Raw genomic sequence first — 19,476 nt, 5'->3', positions numbered from 1 at the left:
CAGGATCTTACTCGTGGGTAGGGCTCACGGCTGCAGCCAGAGTACAAATAATTTGTACTTTGACATAAGAGAAAGTATGACAGCCACCTAATCCCAGATGTGCTGTTACCCTAGGAACCTGCGTTTCAGGTATTTGGCTTCTTTATCTAAACATGTAGGAGACACAGGCTGTGCTTTATTATCCTTCTCTGTGTATTTGGAGTTAAGAGAGAAAATAATATTGACCCCAGCAGCGCTCATATACCTGTTGTGACCCCCAACCTGTTACCCAGCAGGACTGTCCTGGGCAAGGAGAGCAGCCTCTCCGGGGCAGGCAGGCATAGCGGACAAAGCAGTTTGTGGTTATATCTTCCATAGGCTTGACCAAGGCAGTATCATAATCCAGATGGTTTGAGTAGTTTTTGTGGAACCACTCACGCTGGTAGATCTGCTTCAGGTGGTACACTCTCTGTGGATTCGTTGTGGCTAAGGTTATGTTTTGCTAGGAGGATTCACGAGTTGGATACATCTTCCATCTCGCCCCTACAGGAATTTCAGAGTAAGGAACCATACACATATGTTTAATGGTCTCTCTCTTTCCTCCACTGATGGGAGTACCCGCTGCTCCTCCCTCTGCCATACCCTTAGCCACACCAGATGCACCTTTTTACCCAAACCTACACAGCGGATCAGAAAATGAAATTTTAAATGGCATTAGCCTAAGCAAAGAACAAAGTGGTAGTCTGCTAACATAGAGGCAAAAGGTTGGGCAGAGATGTGATTTTTATTGAAAAATAAACAAGAAGATCTCCTCATGTTCAAACAGTAGCAAAGATGGAGGCTTATGTACTGTGTTGCTCCTCAGTGCTGGATAAAACTGTGTATCAGTATTGACAGTAAGCCTCCAACTAGAGTATGACAAGAAGTGTTCTGGATGTGTAAAAGGGATCTACATACACATCAAAAATAGTTAATGAGGATAAATGCATGTGACTTTTCCCTTGGGAAGCGTATGACACTGCATAATGCACTCCTGTAGCCAAAATTCAGTACTATTTTTTGCTGAATGGGAATCGTGCACATAGTCCTGCAGCATGAAGCCCATCCTTCCTAACAAGCCACCACTTGGCTTTGCCTTGATTTGGCAAAAGTACTTAATGACCCTCTTTGTACACTTCTTCCTTGCTCAGCTACAGCGTGAAAATAAAGGACAGGGTGGGATTCATCCTGCCCTCTTTGAAACAGGAGCCTTGATATAGAAGGGGAAGCTTTTCCTGCAGTTCTTAGGTACTGGCCTGCCAAACTGTACTACTCTGCGCCATGCAAAATAGAAAAAACTTGAGGAGTGTTCTCTGCTGCAGTGATTTTATAGCACATTTTATGGGCTTATGCACATGTTCTTAAAGAATGTTTCTAGTTCCTGTTTAGACCATTTCTCTTTCAATAAATGCAACAATTTAGTTGAAGAGTTGCATTGACTTCCATGTTTAATACCCCATAATGTAATTTCCCTGTTCTGCAACTCTACCACAGAGTTAAGAAGCACATCACCGCCTTTTAAAAGGGAAATAAGGAAGTGCAGCACACTGACAGCAGCGCAGCACGTACGGCCCAGCTGGAGGTGAAGCCAGATGCCAAGGCAGTCATAACAAGCTGACAGCGGCTCCTCTCAGAGACAGCAATGGTCCCAAAGCGGAGTATGAAATTATAGAAGAGTCGTCATTGTAGGCGTCAGGGAAATTCATGCAGCTCCCGGGGAAATCGCCAGTTGCTCCAAGTTCTGCCACTGGAGCAGGCTGTTTTCTCTTTGTCCCTGCCAGCCCAGCTGTGCAGCCCTCCCTCCTGCATATCCTCTCTGACGTCTGTCCTTGGTCCCCTTCCAGGCAGGCTGTGACCTTGCACTCGGTCCCACAGCTGTGCACCAGATCCATCCCCAGCATTCCCCCAGAGCTCGTCCTGCCCGTGGCCAGAGGCCAACCTCACAGCCACCAACCCAAGGAGCCGAGCAGGGCAGCAGTCGGTTGTGCTTCAGCCCAAGGCTTTACTTCCCTGCAGGGGATTTTCAAAACTCTCTGCGCTGTATTTACTCGCCTTAAATCTTTGCTTTTTGTATGAGCTACCTCAATGCCAGAGATAAACTAAATATTTTTGAACTCCCACACAAATGGTTTCATATATAGACTGCACACAGATGTTTTAATAACCTTTTCCTGCACCCCACACTCAGCCTTTTTCCTTCCTCTAGTTTAAGGATTTCTCATTTCTGCAAACTTTTTTTAATTACTGCCTATTTGTCCATCCCACATATAGTCTATCCCACTTCACATAAAACAGAAGTACAGACTACACCTAACTCCACATGCCCCTTTCATTTAAAGAGGTTCCCAGAAAGGTTATCTGTAGCTTCTCCAGGAAGTCTAACCAAAGGCAGAACTTACTTCTGGAAGCAATGGGCTGCAGTGAGAACCCAGCGTTTGTCAATAAGGGTCCCGCCACAGACATGAACAAATCTCTTACTTGTTGTGGTCCAAACCTATCAACGCAAAAAATAACAGAAGTTTTAACCAAAGAAGTGTCATCCCTGAGCAGAGGGACAGAGAAAAGGAACAGATAAACTTGTGGTAACAGAAGTTATTTCTCTTGTGTAATGGGAGTTACTAGTGATTGTAGAGGAAAATAGCTTTATTTATGTACTACTACATCATGTATGCAGTGAAGGTATTAGGACTCCATACCCCATGCACAGACGTTGGTAAGCACGTTCCCAAACATTCAGATGTTTGTCAACACAGCATCTTTTGTGTGATAGATGCCTAGGCAAGGAGGTTTTCCTAAGGGTCCCACACATTCTCTAAAACAAAACCACAGGTATAGCCATTTTAATCCTCACCCATTTTTTTCTGCTCTTTTTTTTTGTTATTCATTTTTTGCTCCTGAAACCCTCCAAAACTTCAGCTGGTAGATGCATCTCAAACAGCAACCACTTCATATACACACATCCTTTTGCAGAAACAGGAGATTCTTTGATGGCCAGAAATTAAATGTATTCCCACCTATCAAGGGGAAAGCACACTCAGTTCAGGTATGATGGATAGGTACTGCAACTCACACGTGCTCTACAAATGAGAGGAATGTCCATGTACGATTTGTGGGTTACAACAGGCTTGACCACATCTTCAACGACAGCAGGAATGGCCAGTAGCTACGCTAAACTGTGCCAACACAAAGTGTTATCTGTCAGTAAGTGTGTTATTGACTTCATCAGCAACGTCTTCCAAGACAGTGATATTCATGTCACTGAAAAACTGTCGTAAAGGCTGTGCATACCTGTAATGAGACTTGCCAAGGTCAGGAGTGTGGCTTTGATCCAGTGCCTGATATAATTCTCCCTGTGGTGTTTGGCTGAAAATACCCTCTGCCACAGTTTGCTGGCCAGTCTACAATACACAGAGAAATACATTCAATAAGCAAAGTCACATCCCAACAGTGGTTCACTGATCCTAGACTCGGTGGCTCCTACAACTTGAAATATTGAGGAAGGAGATAAATATTAAACATAAATCCTTAGTCATGTTCTGCATACACCACACAGTCATTTTTTGAATAACTGTCTGCCACACTTGGGATGTTAAAAATGCTGTAAATTTAAAAAATTAGAACATCAATGGAAAAGTTTCACATGCAAGTGTAGAGCACACTGCTAAAACATCAGAGACTTATACAGGTTTCCCAAAGAGCGGGGTTTGGGGGGTTAAAGCCCCTCTGCCTCTCAGCCTGCAAGTGACTGGCTTTTGGAACAGGGCAGCTGCTTTGTGTTTGGCTGCTTGGAGGATAGCTCAGATGCAGGCTAACAGAGAGCAGTTAGTTAGTGTTCAATAACTGGGTATGAACTAAGCTTGAGTTGGTTTCATTATCTCTGAATTCCAATTAATGTACAGGTTTTCCTAAAATTGGATTCTCTGAGGCAATGACATTTGTAGGGTTTTCCAGACAACGTGAACACAAAATAGCATTAAACTTACACGCAGGAATTTCTACTCAATCCCAATCTGGAGGGAAGCAGTTTGCACTACAGCCAGTGCCAGAGGCAGGGTAAGCAAATTATCTACAACCATTGCAAAAAGCAACCAGAGGAAATAAAAGGACTGACTTTCTATGCATGTGTCATTGCCTAGGGTGTTGTGTCTGTGGCAGGGGAAGGACCAGAAATGCCAGCTCCTGCCGCTGCTGTCAGGGCAGTACAGTGCAGGTCAGATCACGGCACCAAGCCTGGATGGTTCTCTGCGCTTCATGCACTGCAAAGAGCTGCCCCTCAGTTGTGCGCTGGAAAGCACAAACAAAAGGGTGTTTGGCAAGGTTCACTGCACAGGGGGCTGTGACCCCATCTCTGCTTTACAGTAAAAATTGTAGGAGGTGAGCAGGGACCAGAAAAGGCAGAGGAGAAAGCATGAGTCTGTAGTGCCAGGCTGTGCACCAGCCGCTAAGCACCAGGTGGAGCCAGGAGATGTAATCCTGGCCCGCAGGAGCTCACGACAGCTCCTGACCCAGATTCGTTATGTTACGCTACCTTTAACATCACGGGGAGCAAAAATCTCTCCTTCACTACACCGCTGAGCCCACCTGCGACACCATTGCTGGAGTTGCCTTTTCTGCCCATAAGCGAGCAGGAGGTGTCTGGAACGGGACGGAGGTCTCCCGTGTCATTTCCTTGCTTGTGTTTCCCTGCTTTGTTTTCTAAGCTTCCTTCACATGTCATCTGAGTGGCGTAGCCTGTAGTTATATTGACAGGCTGATAATAAGACAGATGACGTCTGTTTAAGTCACGTATTAGATAGGATTAGTACTTATAAAGACTTACAAGCTACAGCTTAATACTCCGCTATCTGCACACATTGGCCCTTGTACATGTGACGGCTGTCAGCTCAAGAACCAGCACTTCTACAGCTTGAGAAAGATGGAAGCTGGACAGCCGAGTGACCATGGCAAAGGATACGCACCATTCCCTTCACTGACACAGACCGGCAGTAAAAGCCACACGCAACCACGTGCTCAGTCTTGTGAAGGAGCTCCCGGAGGAAGAAACAACCCCGCAGCACTGGTTTTGCCTGGGGCTGGGGTGCTGCCCCACAGAAAATGGATACGCTCATTCCTCCTTGCAGAGGTGAAAAGGAGCACATCCATTTTTATACAAGGCAGAATTTTTGGCTGTAAGTTTTTTTTTGTGTGAGAAAAGGAACAAAATTCTCACTAACCCACACATCACAAAGCTTTCCCGTCTCTTCCCCTTTATAAACCACATGGCTCTGTAGAGCTACCCCCTGTAGAAGGGCAGGGGAGTGGGATGCCCCAGACCTTAATGCCAGCAGAAAGCACCACGGCTCCCTCCCTCAGCAGACATGAGCAGCCCAGGGTTCTACGCACAGGCTCACAGGCATTAGATTCCCCTTATTTGCAGCGCGTCAGCTGGATCGTGTGACCTGTGCTGGTTCTGGCTGGGATAGAGTTAATTTTCTTCACAGTAGCTAGGATGGGGCTATGGTTTGGATTTGTGCTGAAAACAGCATTGATAACACAGGGATGTTTTCGTTACTGCTGAGCAGGGCTTACACAGAGTCAAGGCCTTTTCTGCCCCTCACACCACCCCACCAGTGAGTAGGCTGGGGGTGCACAAGGAGCTGGGAGGGGACACAGCTGGGACAGCTGACCCCAGCTGACCAAAGGGATGTCCCACACCATATGGCATCGTGCTCAGCACATAAAGCTGGGGAAGAAGGAGGAAGGGGGGACGGTCAGAGTGATGGCGTTTGTCTTCCCAAGTAACTGTTACGTGTGATGGAGCCCTGCTTTCCTGGGGATGGCTGAACATCTGCCTGCCCAGGGGAAGCAGTGAATGGATCCCTTGTTTTGCTTTGGTTTAGCTATTAAATTGTCTTTATCTCAACCCACGTGTTTTCTCACTTTTACCCTTCTGATTCTCTCCCCCATTCCACTGAGGGGGAGTGAGTGAGCGGCTGTGTGGGGCTTAGTTGCCGGCTGGGGTTAAACCATGACATGACCTGTGTAAATATCGGGGCTTTGGAAAGAAGCTCAATAGGCATCTTGTGTTCTTCATTTCAGATCCGTAGTTCTGAATGGAGGGAAAAGAAATAAAACTTAGAAACCAAAACTCGCTTCACTCTTATGAGTCCTAAAGTCCGCTGAAAGGGAAAGACACAAGTGACTGACGCAGCAAGTCCCACCAAGTTATTTAACTGGTACCATCGGAGTTGATTAGAATTATTTATTGCTAACTCATAAACCCACATGCTGCCTCCTTCTCTCTTGCCAATTAACAGTATTACTTAGCACTAATAGACTGCTTTCATTTTCAAGGGGCTTAAGAAGACAAATTAATCACCTCAACATGTCTGAAAGGAACAGATGGTAACGAAGTATTAACATTGCAATTTCACAGTTGGAAAAGCTCCTGAGAGGGGGGGCTAGCAGTGTCTGGAGGGCACCTGGCCCCGCTCCCTGTTTGGAGCTGGGGTTCCTGGGTCTCATCTCTGCTCCAAGAGTCAGCTTTATCCCACCCTCACCACGTATTGCTTTTCCTAAGCAAAACTACATGTTTTTTCTTATTCGATCTTTAACAGGGAGTAACATCTTTCCAGAAGGCCTCCTACCTCAGCATGTCTTCAGACAGGTCATTACTGCTTTGGATTTAAAAGACTAAATGTCTATCCGATAATGCAATTAGTCCAGCTTGCCATTATTTCTTACTGTCTGTAAGCAGAGAAGTGATCATGAAATACATTCCCCTGTCCATACAGTGGAGATGCTTTTTTTCCCTGAAACATCTTTGGTTACAGTTGGGCACAAACCAGCTGATTACATTTTCCTCCCCACTCACTCCCCCCTCAGAGGACCATGGGCATGGAGCAGTGTCGCTCCGTGGGGCCTTTTGGCTCAGCTGTACAACACACGATTTCTTAAGCTACACCTGGAAGGAAGTGCAGCTCATTCTAGAGCAGGGGTTCCTAAAGCAAAACCTGTGTGTGATGGGTGAGATCTGTGGCCATCCTCAGCAGAACCCGCTCAGGATCCAGGCTATAGCAACTAGAGGTCTCTTCCAGCAGCACGAGGCCAAAGGCAAGTGGTCTGCAAACACCACAGACTGAACTGGGGGTGAGAGAGCCCACAGCACCCCTGTCAGGGGGCTGCCAGCTCTGGAGAGCCCCTCCGCCGCACACCCCCATCGCTGTTGCTGTCTCCTCATCACCCTGGGGGCAGCAGGAATCACTGGGGAGGTCGTTATGGGGCCACCCATGTTACTGGGCCAGAGTGAAATGGGTTAGGTGGCCCTCCCACCTGATCCCCCGCCATTAAGCAATCTGTCACAAACAACTCTAGGAGGACATTTCTCAGAGCAAATTGACATTTTTCAGGAGAAGACCAAACAAATAAATACAATGATTTTAAAACTAACTGATAAGACATTGACTAAGCAACTTTTTAGGGTTGAATTTTTTTCTAAATAATTGACTTAACTATGGAAGGTTTTTATTTAAAACATTGAGAGAATATCCTTTATTTCAGTATTTAACCCCACGACCAAAGATTACCTGAAATTACAACTGTGCAATGTTAATAAATGCCAGTCAGCGGCAAATGTCTGACAGGTTTTGGCCTCTCCTCCAGGAACAATAACAGTAAATATGGTGATACATCTTCTTTGTTACTAGAGAAAGATAATTCAGAGTGAAATTATTATAACTCTTTTGCAGAGCTATTTCATCAGTATACTGATACCAGTATCGGTTCCCTTCAATCTGTGCTGAACCACTGACCTAAGCATCTCAGCTCATTATCAATCCTATAGCCATCAAGTAGCTTACACAGTTCAGTCCTTCTATAAATTAGTTAGCATCTAGGGATGACATAACGTACCCAAAATACTGTGTTACCAGGTGGCTGTTCCCATATTTCAAAGGAAAGAAGGAGCACTGAGGCAAAAGGGTTAAGCTCCCAGCATGCCAGTGCAGCTCTCACTGAGGATTTGTGTGAAAGGCAACCCCAATTTCATCAGCTGTAAATGGTACCTGAGCATTCAGGCTGGGGAGCAGAGGCAACATGATGCAACGCAAACTGCCTTTCAAATGCGCTCAGCAAAATAATACACCCTAATTTCACCCTAGCTTGACAAGCATCTGTGTTCAGCATTGACCCACTCAGTTATAAATCCTGTGTAAGTTCTCCTTCTACTTTATTTATAAGTAGAATGAAATTGATTTAGATTTTCCTAAGTTAGAAAACATTAAAAAACAGAGAGTTCTCACATTTACAAGAGTAACACTTGAACAGAGCACTAATATGAAGAATACTTAATACACAACCTAATTGAATTTAAATTAAAAAAAAAATGAACCCAAATGCAAAGTGGATCTAAATTCCCTTTTTTAAGAGGTATCGACCATACAAATTAAATAACTTATCCACGTAGTTAATATTCAGGTATTTTGTTTGGGTTCCCTCCCCCAATTCTCCATTAATATGCCTTGTATTTTAATCCTTTCCAAAATCATAGGAAATCCTCAAACACAAACAGTACTTTTGTTACCAACAGCAACTCCAATCAATATCCTAAAGACTCAAAATACCTGTAATGAGTGAGCATCTGTTTTTCTTGATTAGCAAATCATTGGTGTCCTTTCCCCTTGCTTGTTATTTATTTTTCTCATCCAGGTATGACAATCAGTGTTTAGTACTGCAATAGCAAATCTGTACCAATGCATAAACCATAGGTAATTCACACCAGAGCTGTATGAAATCTAAGAGTTGTTCCAGCTTTGATAGTATACAACAGCCAGAGCACTCAAGGGACTTTGCCATATTGTTCCAATCCCTTCTGCAAACTGTCTCTTTCTGCCCAGTTTGATACTGATTCTATTTTATCACCTCCCTAGAGTTGGGGGCTTTATTTTGGAGGGGGGCTTGGGACAGGGGTAGGGAGAAGGAGAATATAGATCATTCCACATGTCAAATAGCTTAAAAGTATGGATCATGATGGTGACGGGTGCAAGGTACAGCTATTAAAGCTATTTTAAAGCTTTAGTTTCACTGTTCAAATCTTTAATTCTCCTGCACTCCCAAGAACAAGCTAAGAGACAACACAAGGTTTTAGGCCATTATAGTGCTCAAAATTCTCAAAGTGTAATATTTGAAGAAAGAAAGAAATCAATGTTTGGCAGTGCTTATGATACTCTAGACTATAAAATAAGCCCGTATAGAAACTGTTTAGCTAAATGCTAAATAACAGCAGAAGTTACTTTTTTTTAGTTACTCATTACTACTTTACTTCTAGTAAAGCTTTAACAAAAGGAACTTTAACATCTAGGATCATTATCAAAACTTGGATGCTCACAGCTATCGAGGCATCCTGAGTAAGGCGTCATATTCCAGTGGTTTCAGACTTGGTTTGTATAAAGCTCATTTTGAATTCAGACTTTACTGAGGCCAAAGTCCCAGGGCCTGAATGAAGCCTCCAGAACTCAAAGTGAGTTTCACAGGAGCCAGCTCTGTTTAATTCCACTTTGTCCAGGAACGAAAATTTCATCTTGAACTACTCTACGTTGTTAAATTAATGCATCACAGCACATTCCAGCTAGCAAGTCCTATATTTAAGGATTTTCTAGATGAAATTTTAAAGCTGTCCCAAGCACCAGGGGCTCCTGTTCATATACAAGTGTCAGATGAACATTATGTAGACAGCCTGCTAACTTACTGGAATAAAAAGCAAACCAAAACAACAAAAGCACAACCACACACATTTGAAGAAAGAATGGATAATTCCTCAGCTGTAAGTTATCTGACATTGCAAATTTTCCTGAGAGACAAAAATCAATGTTCCTCCTCTCTCATCATCAAGAAATACTGCACATTCCTAGTTTCCTGAAGAACCTTAGACATTGACCAAAGGCCACATATGACACTGGAAAGATAGTCTCAGCTCCCCTGACAAACCTTTCGCTTCAAACAGGCCCTGCACTACGGCTGTGTTACAGTATCATAAAAGGTTTCTCACTGGGAAATAGTTTGCAAAGTTGTTTTCGGGAGAAAATAAATCTTTAAGCTGCTCATAGGACCAAGGCACTCGGAACAAATAACCTTAGAGCTGTACTTTGGTGAAGACACAAAGTCTCACTTTCAGCAGACGCCTGAGGTCAGACCAGACAGGGAACACAAGAGGAGCAAAGGTTACGTGCAAACTGTCATCTCTGGTTTATGCAACAACAAAATAACCGCTGTTCAGGATAGAGGCACATAAAAAGAACTCACTGGAAATTACTTTTAATATAAGCAAAAGAAAACTGCTTATGATTTGTAGGGTATGATGGTGTGACAGACTAATCTGAAAAGCTTTTCTTTCATGTCTCTGAAACAAGCATTCAATGAGTAATTCACATCACAGGAGTCATCTTTGGTAATACTGTACATTTGTGTCAATCACTCGGTAAACATCAGCTCTGGATATTTAGAGTGTAATTCATCATAACTACAAACTGATCTGAAAGCTGCAGGAGCATCCTCCATCAGCTTGCAAAGGGAAGAGTTCAGACTAGCAATATCGAAACTACTTCAGAGAGTTATGTAGCAAAAGTTACAATTCTTTGTCATATAGCATTACACTCGTTTGTCATTTTGTCTACAGTGAAAGTGGCTTTATAGTCGGCATTGTTATAAATTAACAGTAAAGTAGCTCCCGGAGCAATTTAAGGGAGTAGGATTGAAAGCTAAGAACTTTGATTAAAGCATCATTTTCTAACTTTGTTTTCTAACCCTAAATTATTGAAATACAGAAAAAAAATCATCATTACTTTTAAAAGATGCATCATTTAGAAGTCTCATTCCTTACAACAAGATTTAAAACTAACACAGAAGAATAAAACAGTGCTACATTAAATACAGTCAAGAGCATTCAGATGGCATGATGTAGGTACAACCTTACGTCCTCTGTTACATGGCCCAACCACACATAAAAGCAAGGAAAAACATGTATTTGATGGTCACCGAACGTTTCCCACTTATCCTGAAGTGGATTGTCCACATGTACCATGTTAATACGTGAGAGTCTGCATTTATTTACAATTTAAAAGCAGCACAGCTGTCCCACAGTTGTGCTCACTCCACTGCAGTACTGGAACGAGCACAACAGCTGGGATATCTCAGGGAATGCATCATTGTTCTGAATGGCCTTTTTTTCCCCATTTTATCAGAAGATGGCTCCTTATTACTTTTCCCAGCCAGCTGAGCAGGCTCTATCTGTAATTGTTCTATTTGAATCTCGAGATGTTTTTGAATGGCTAACCCAAGGACTTCTGGATCCACAGATGCCCCATACACTTCCCATGTCATTCCTTCATCATCCCATATCACTTCATGTACCGGAGATTTGGGAGCCTCCAAGTCTTGCTCCAGGTTCACCTCTGGGAACACATGTGAGTGGTCTTCTGAAGCTGCAGCCACTGGGCTTGTTGCCACAGATTTGCACTCCATGGTTGGAAGAGTTTGTACCTGGGCATCTCTACGCTCAAGAGCTGGTTTCAGTCCTTTGATTAAATCATTCATAGAGGTCATAGTCCACATATCCTTAGTTGTCATTACCATGTCTGCACCTTGCTGGCTACTAAAGGCAACACAGGCAGCCTTTGTTTCTGGAGGAGTTCTCTCCTGCTGAGCACAGTGTTGAGCATGTTGCAGTTGTTCTTCAGGAATGCTGCAGCACTTCAGGACTCTCTTGGCATCCAGGCCTGATTCACTTACTGAAGACACCAGCTTAGGATATGTCAGAATGTCTGAAGTAGAAAAGGAATGAAAATAGCCAGGTGCTGCCTGCTCTTTTCCTGACTCGCTAACTGAGCATACCAACCGTGGAACAAGTTGTGTAGATGGTATGGGCAAAGAATGGCAATAGGCAGGGACGGTGGCATCTACTTTCATACAAGGGTCCTGCCGTATATTACAGGGCCCTGCAGAATTGTTATGAACTGTCATCACCATGGGGGAGTATGCAGAGCTTGGAATATTACCATAAGTCAGACCACCATGAATAAACCCAGTGGCTTGACTGAACATTGTCCTGTTTAAGAAACCATTTCCAGGCATGTGGGGTCCTAGAACAGCAGTGTGAAATGTTCCAGGATCAGTGTAAACAGTAGTATTATGTGGAATACCACCACTGTCAAAGCTATTTGTGGGTACTTTTTGGTCTCTAGGTAGAACGGGAAGATGAGTCACAAGGTTTTGATAGTGAGATGTATTTTCATTTGTTTCTGACCCATATCTCTGTGTTTGGAAAGAAATCCTAGCCCCTGGTGGACCATGCCTGCAGCTAGAAGAGCTTAGGCTGGAGTGAGTAGCACTGTTTTCTGTGTGAGTGACATAAGTCTGCTGTTTGCAACTGCAAGTTAGGTCTGAGTGGCTTCTCTGAAGGGTAGTTCCTGGTTCTTCCATTTCACACATGCTTTGCTGGTGCACAATGCAGGCTGACGAAACATTCTCAACAGTGCTGCTCTTTACACACATCTTAGTGTCCCTTACTTCCCAGGATGCTGGGGACTGTTCAGCGATAAGAAAATGGTTTGTAGTCTTAGTTCTGCTCTGTGAATTGTCATTGGCTGACTGATTGCCTGTGGTTTGGACCACTGATCCAAGGCCCATCATCCCAGGCTGCGAGAAGGACCATCCAGGACTTGGAACACTCCTGGCATCACTCTTGTTTCCCAGAGTATGGCAGATGGTGCTACTGTGGCTTTTCTTCAGCTCCTGTTTGTTGCTTTGCCTTTCCTCTGAACTTGATTGCCTAGTACAGGCCAGACTTGAGGAGCTCTTTGACAGGGGGTGACTGTTGACATTCAAGAGACCATGACAAGTAGAACTGAGTACGTCCGGGTAGGAATGAGTGTGGAGCTGGTGGCTGTCAGCTGACATGGCAAAAAAGAGGGATCTGCAAGAAAGGGTGAATAAAAAAGCAATTTGAGAAGGAAATAGATGCACTGGAAACTATAATCTGTATTGACCTTCTGCCTGGGCTTCTTGCTTTTCACAGTTCACAAATACTTTTAAAAAAGCACTGTACTGTAGTCTCTGTGTACTCAGACTGGCCAGTTTCCATTTTCAGTTTCCACAGAGGGTTTTTCCCTGAATTAGATTCAGGGTTTATTGAAATTCTGGGTTTTTTTCCATTTCATAAAACACAAAGGGAAAAAAAATTCTTTTTGTTTTCTATCTCTTAACAATAACAATCTCAACATTGCCAAGTATCATCTCCCCTGAATTTATTGGAGCCATTTTTGGGACATCCAGAGATGTCATACAACTTAAGCAAAGACAGAAGCATTTTTACACAAGATACCTTTTCACCATGGTATTCATTAAGCCATCCATGTTAACTGTATCACCAAAACAAAAAACTGTTCAGTTTTTAGTCTCTTGACATTGCCGTTTCAGAAGTTAACCCATCACCACTGGAGCTTTCAAACATTAACAAAGCCTCAACAACTGAACAAATTATCCCTTTTTCCCCTACCCTTCCTAACAAGCTGCTTTGGATTTCAATTCACAAGAAGGTCACTATTTTAGTCAACTGTTTTCCCAGAGTCCACACAAGTGTACAGTAGCTGTGGACAAAACTGTTTCGATCACCCGCGGCAGAGGAGACATGACATGAAACCCAAGGAAATGAGTTCTGCCAGGCCTGTGTAGAGTCAGTGCCAGTGTTCCCAGAACAAGTAATGCTGGGCAGCACGGTGCAAAGATACCCCGCTGGCCCACAACAGGGTTAGTGGGCTTTCTGTAGCTTGTGCTTACCACTGACATGATAGGAGGTGGCAGCAAAGAGGGAGCCAGTGAAAGGCTGGAGGTGAAACTCCCCTAGGAACCACTGAGCTGTATGGAAAGTCTGCATCTCAGCACAGAGTCTGTTAAGGAAACATGCTTCAGTGCATGATTTGGGCTGCTTGTGCCAATCACCTCTGGGAACCCACAAGTTCACACTAGCTGTAGAAGGTCCATAGTCACTGCAGCAGAAGTGACTATGCAAGTGACTGCACTTGTTTGCAGTAAAAACAAAAGAAAATTTTTAATCAAAGTATTGTGGTTCTTCTTAGTGCACTCAGTCACTTCCATTGTTAGAAAACACTTGTTTCTACTGGTTGGTATAGTATCCTGTATGTCGTGAACATTTATGTTAGCACTTCCACATCTAAGAGAAGTTGTAATTGAAGATTTTGAATCTAACCAGGTTTAGTGATCCATTTTTGTTGACCGAATCAGATCTTCCACTGATTTGACTACTAACATTCCCTTGGTGTCACAGAGGTCTTTTAACATTTGTATAACTAAGTTATTTTAATATGCTCATATATATCTATATCTATCTACACAGATACATATAAATATATCTTTTTCCTAAAAGAACCCATTCTGTTGAAGAGAAAAATCTAGAGCATTTATTAATTGCTTCCAGGTCAAATACTACTGGATATTTTGTTGTGCAGAAGTATAGGGGAAGCCACAAGTTCTCGTGTTAGAGAGCTTTCCCTCAGGTGCACTCCGTACACTCTGCCTCCCTAGCAGGTCTCCTACAGAAACCTTCACAGTTTCTTGTGACCTGCTGAACTAAAAATGAATGTGCAGACAAGAAAGGTATGTACATGTGGTGGACAAAAGCACTCTGCAAATGTAACAGGAAAGTTCATTCATAACACCAAGAGATCAGTGGTTGCAAGGGCTCACATTCAGACCTCTCAGTGAGAAGCTTTTAATATGTGATCCTTTTAATATGATATTTACAGGCTCAAAGAGTCATCTACCAACATAACTGATAAAGAGCACGCCTTTTGCTCCATCCACAAACCAAGAGCTCCAGACAGCTATCAGTGCTTACACTTGTAATTCAAGTTCTTAACTTTGGCAAGCTACTAGTTCAGCTTGCTATTTTCCCGTCACCTGAAATCCACTTGCATTGGCTGTTTTCCACAATGAAATTCAATGGAGCAAGACAACATTAAAAATAACAATATTTGCCATCACTTCTTTGAGAAGCTTCTCATGGTGAGCTATGTAGTAGGGACTTGTGACTGGCAGCAATATCCTCTAGCATTAGGGTTTGGACAAACTCAGACTGTATGCAGAAAAAAGGCAGTTTCCCCTCCCTCATACATGCTTGTTCAGTTACAAGTTAAACTCATTACAGACTGCACCTGCACCAAGCCTGCTCTCTACGCCATGCAGCCTCTCTGGCCTGGGGGACTCCACAGGCTGGAGGCATCTAAGTACAACGCAAAAGTGTATTTTCTTCCAGGAATGGAATTTCAGATTCCTGGGTTAGAGGCACTGCTGAGTGCAGCTGCAGTCAAAAGCAACCACTTCTTGCCAGGCTGGCCATCAATGTATTTCTGCATGTTTTTCAAAAGCCCTCAAAAAAATCTCACTCAACACTTAGAATTCTGAGAAGCAAAACTGGGAAAGTGACAGTTTCAAGACACTTCACTCACCTCCTCCAGCATGTTATCTATCCTGCAGCCACTTACACATATGGGTATAGTCTGCCACATAGAGTTCAAAGGAGTCAATAGGATTAAACACCAGAGCATAGCTGTCTGCAAGGTGAAGACCTTACATTTAATCTCTTTAAAAGATAACACCTGCAAAGGCTCTCACAGGCACTGGGATGAAACAACATTTACTAATGGAAATCCTCAGTCACTAATATTGAGTCTCAGGTGAAAGGCAGCTTCAAACACATCCTATTACAGATGATATAAGGCCGTACAAAGTTTGAAGAGTTCTCTCACAAAGTTTACAAGATTCAAATGTGTATATACACAGATACCAAGACCTCTATTTGCTTTCGTTATGTAGCATTACTGCAGAAACCTTTGTGACTGGAAGTGACACAAATTTGAGATTGATTCATCATCTTCATGTGAAGAAACACATTCAGATGAAACAGTCCAGATATATTGACATCACTAAAAACAACAGTGTGATGTTTGCAGTGAAACCTTCAAAGAGAACTCTGAAGAGATTTATTTTTGCCCTGCCCACAGATTCCAACTGCAGCTGAAATCAAGACCAAACATGGGCCAATGCTATATATATAACACATGTACAAAAACATATATAACATTATGACCAGCAACTACCAACAGCATTTGAATATCTTTGCTCCAATAGACCAGTGTTCCATGCTAGCATAATTGTAACAATTATCCCACGACTTTTGAACCTTAAAAACAATGGGAACAATTGCCAGTTAAGTAAAACAGCATCTCGCCTGATACTTTAGGACATAGTTAAGGATGGAAAAAAAGAAACAGTAAAAAAAGAAAACAAAGCCCCATTCAAACAAGGCGAATCATCTTCCTTTAGAATAATGCACTTTCCTAGCGTGTCGAAATCCAAAGTTACATTTTCCCAGACAGCCTGAACACTTCCCCATTTATAGGCCACCTATTGCTTTGCCCCTCCATTCCCTGCTCCTTTTCCCCACTCTGGAAAGTCCTATGAGCCCTTACACAACCAGCACATTTTGCCCACCTGGCAAAGGCAGGGCCCTGAGCCGGACTTGTGCACGTGGAGCTCTGCATGGAGGGTGACAGCTGCAGAACAAATCAATGTCTGGTAGACCTGGCCTTTCCTCACCTCTGCTGCAGCCAAATGTTGCCACAGCATTTCACAGTAGCATAAGTGAGTGTGCAGGTGTGCCACCAACTACATCAGCTTGACGACCCTGATTTATCTTTTTTTTTTTTTTTTAACCCAGCTTAGTTCTCACTACATCAAATCATCAATCCAGCCACACTGATGGAGGAAACAGAAGACCACTCACCTCTAGGTGCAAACCCAGAGCAAACCTGCACATGCGGTGCCCTTCTTCATCATGATGACTGCTGAGAAGGGGCAGGAAGCAGAAGTGTCTGGATGGGTATACCAACACTTATACCAGGGAGGGGCTGGGGGCAGGTACCAAGAACAGCGCAAACTTTAAAAAAAAAAACAAAACAAACAAACAAAAAAAAAACAACCAAAAAAAAAAACCCCAAACCATGGAACCTCTCTACTATAATTTCACAGACATGCAATGCCATTGTATTTTGTGAATCAGCTGATCAGGATTACACCTGAAACACGGATATAAACACAGCTGACTTAAGTGGGTACTTAGGGACCTGAAACAACTTTTTTGCATGTGTTGGGCAGAGAAGACTACTTTGCTTAACTTCGCTTTCTCAAAAGTAAATACATAATTTATAGGAAAAAAATTTATTCAAAAATACCTGTTGTAGATTCTGAGTTGATCTGGGAGATTTTCGTTAGGAAATTCAAAGGAAATCTGCACCTGAATACACAAACAAGAAAGCACGAACTTTGAGGCAGATACCCTACTATGAATATGTAGAAAATTGTTAGACAAGCAGAGAAAGGATTAGCATAAAAATGGAATTAACATCCACTATTTTCGGCTTAGCTTCAGATAGCTTATGAGGGGATCTAGGCTGCTTTCACTAATTCCACTGAACTACTTTAAAGCAACAAATGTGTATTTTGCTATGACTTATGATTAAAGTTGTGACCTATTTAATGCAGCAGTAAATTTAGTCTCAGAATATTAAATATCATGTACGTTATCAATTGAAAGACATTCACTGGTAAATTAACTATGATTCCAAAATTCTTCAGTATTTTTATATTGCATACATGTACTTTTAATTACAATTTTGACAACAAACACAAGTGGATATAAAGTGGAATAATTCCTTACTATCATGTCGATATGTAGAGCAAACTTTCATGTAACATATAATACCACATAATATTTCAATATGATCATATTTAGCTCCTGCATTATGCATTTGCTAGTGATTGCCTTCTTCCCTGCACTGGCAGGCTTCACAAGAGTGGTATGATAAACAAGACATCTGCAAAACAAATCAGTTTTCATAATGAGGATAATAACATGGGATGTTAACATAAGAGGATGTGTTAATAACAGAAGAAACCCAGCCATGCTTGCATTTCCTCCAACAAGCAAAGAAAGAAACTACAAAAATGCTGAAACTACTCAGCTGCTGGATCCTTTATCCCAGGAAAGGATTTTTTGATTTTGAGTCCTGTCTTGAGAAAAACTCTGCACCACATCTTAGCAAGTTATACCACACTGACTATGCTCTTTCATAAGTACTCTGTTACTACAGTAACTAAACACATTGTGATGCAATACAAATCGCCTAACAAATTAAACAATACAAGTTAGTTGCAGAATTTGGGAAGAGACAAAGAGGAATTTAATTTAAAATCGAATACTATTTACTAGAAAAATACATGCAATGCCAGAGACTTATTTCTCTAAGTTTTCCATGGTTCATTTTTGCTTTATATAACTGTGATAGGTCAACCCACAAATCAACAAGACTTGTAATAGTGACTGCAGCTGTTTCACCCTTCTTCACTTTGCTGATCATACAATCAGAAAAAAAAAAAAACACAACAACATTTTCTTCACGCATTTCATGTTGTGCTTTCAAAACCAGCATCTGACTGCAAAATAAGTGATAAAATCAGAGCCAGTTTCAGAGGTGAGAGCATTAATATGCAAGTGTGGAATTTGGAAGAGTTGGGTGATTTGATCCATACCAAAATTTTTGGATGATGACTGTTAATTTCAGGTACTGAGCAGGACTCTGCAGGGTGAGCGCTAACACCTTTTGAGACACCATGCAGCATTAGGGGGTTGCAGGGTGTTTGCCCAGAATTCACTCCTTCATTTGCATAATTCTGTCCCTGCTGTGCATCAGCACTTGGTAACCTGTACAATAATCAGCTTCGTAAGGTAAACACAGAATTTCTGCAATAGCATCAAACTCCAAGACAAATACATGTATGTTTTATACAAGGAGAAGAGTGTTATTTTAATTAACTTACAAGATTTACTTGAATAGAAGGCTGCTATATGTAGGTTCTTAACTCTATTTTATCTTATTACAGACACCATGGTTATAAATTTGAAAAGGCAAGAGCAGTTTATGGTTAAAATAACAGAACTTTAATTACAACCTAAGGGACAGCTGCCACTTAGCCATAAACACTGCTGACACCTTCCTGGGACACAAGGCAGCACACACAGAAGTAACTAAATTTATGCCTAAACAGCCAAGTTACCTTGGGTACCAGGAGCAATGCAGCATATTCACGCTGCGTTCTCTTCAGGGCTGGTATTTTAAGCAATGTATCTTCCTTATTGGCATCTACAACTGAACATCTAAGACAGATGTTTACTACGGTAAAATGACAAAAAGGAATATCTTCTAATATGGCATTAATTTATTTTAGAGCTGTACTAATTTTAAAGAGGCTCATAGCACCAAAATTAAAAAACATGTATGGTCATGTCTAAAAATTTGTCCCTGCTTGCTGACATTGAGAATTACTGGTAACTGGCATAAGATAAGAAAG

The 19,476-nt window shown here is 42.3% G+C and overlaps 1 protein-coding gene across 1 annotated transcript; it reads right to left on the bottom strand.

Moving 5' to 3' along the window:
• Positions 1 to 10,821: 10,821 nt before the first annotated feature.
• On the bottom strand, positions 10,822 to 12,948 carry GPRIN2 (G protein regulated inducer of neurite outgrowth 2). Its single transcript, XM_068399644.1, has one exon. The coding sequence runs from the start codon at positions 12,946 to 12,948 to the stop codon at positions 11,140 to 11,142; it is 1,809 nt and encodes a 602-aa protein (XP_068255745.1). The 3' UTR covers positions 10,822 to 11,139.
• Positions 12,949 to 19,476: the final 6,528 nt, after the last annotated feature.

This window comes from Nyctibius grandis, chromosome 4, assembly GCF_013368605.1.
Source record: "Nyctibius grandis isolate bNycGra1 chromosome 4, bNycGra1.pri, whole genome shotgun sequence".
NCBI classification, from domain to species: Eukaryota; Metazoa; Chordata; class Aves; order Nyctibiiformes; family Nyctibiidae; genus Nyctibius; species Nyctibius grandis.
The sequence above is the reverse complement of the archived record's forward strand: the minus strand, read 5'-3'. Positions and strand labels throughout refer to the sequence as shown.

What these genes read in the sequence shown, in the direction of transcription:
- GPRIN2 (XM_068399644.1), bottom strand. Translation starts at nt 12,948, where the DNA reads ATGTCAGCTGACAGCCACCAGCTCCACACTCATTCCTACCCGGACGTA.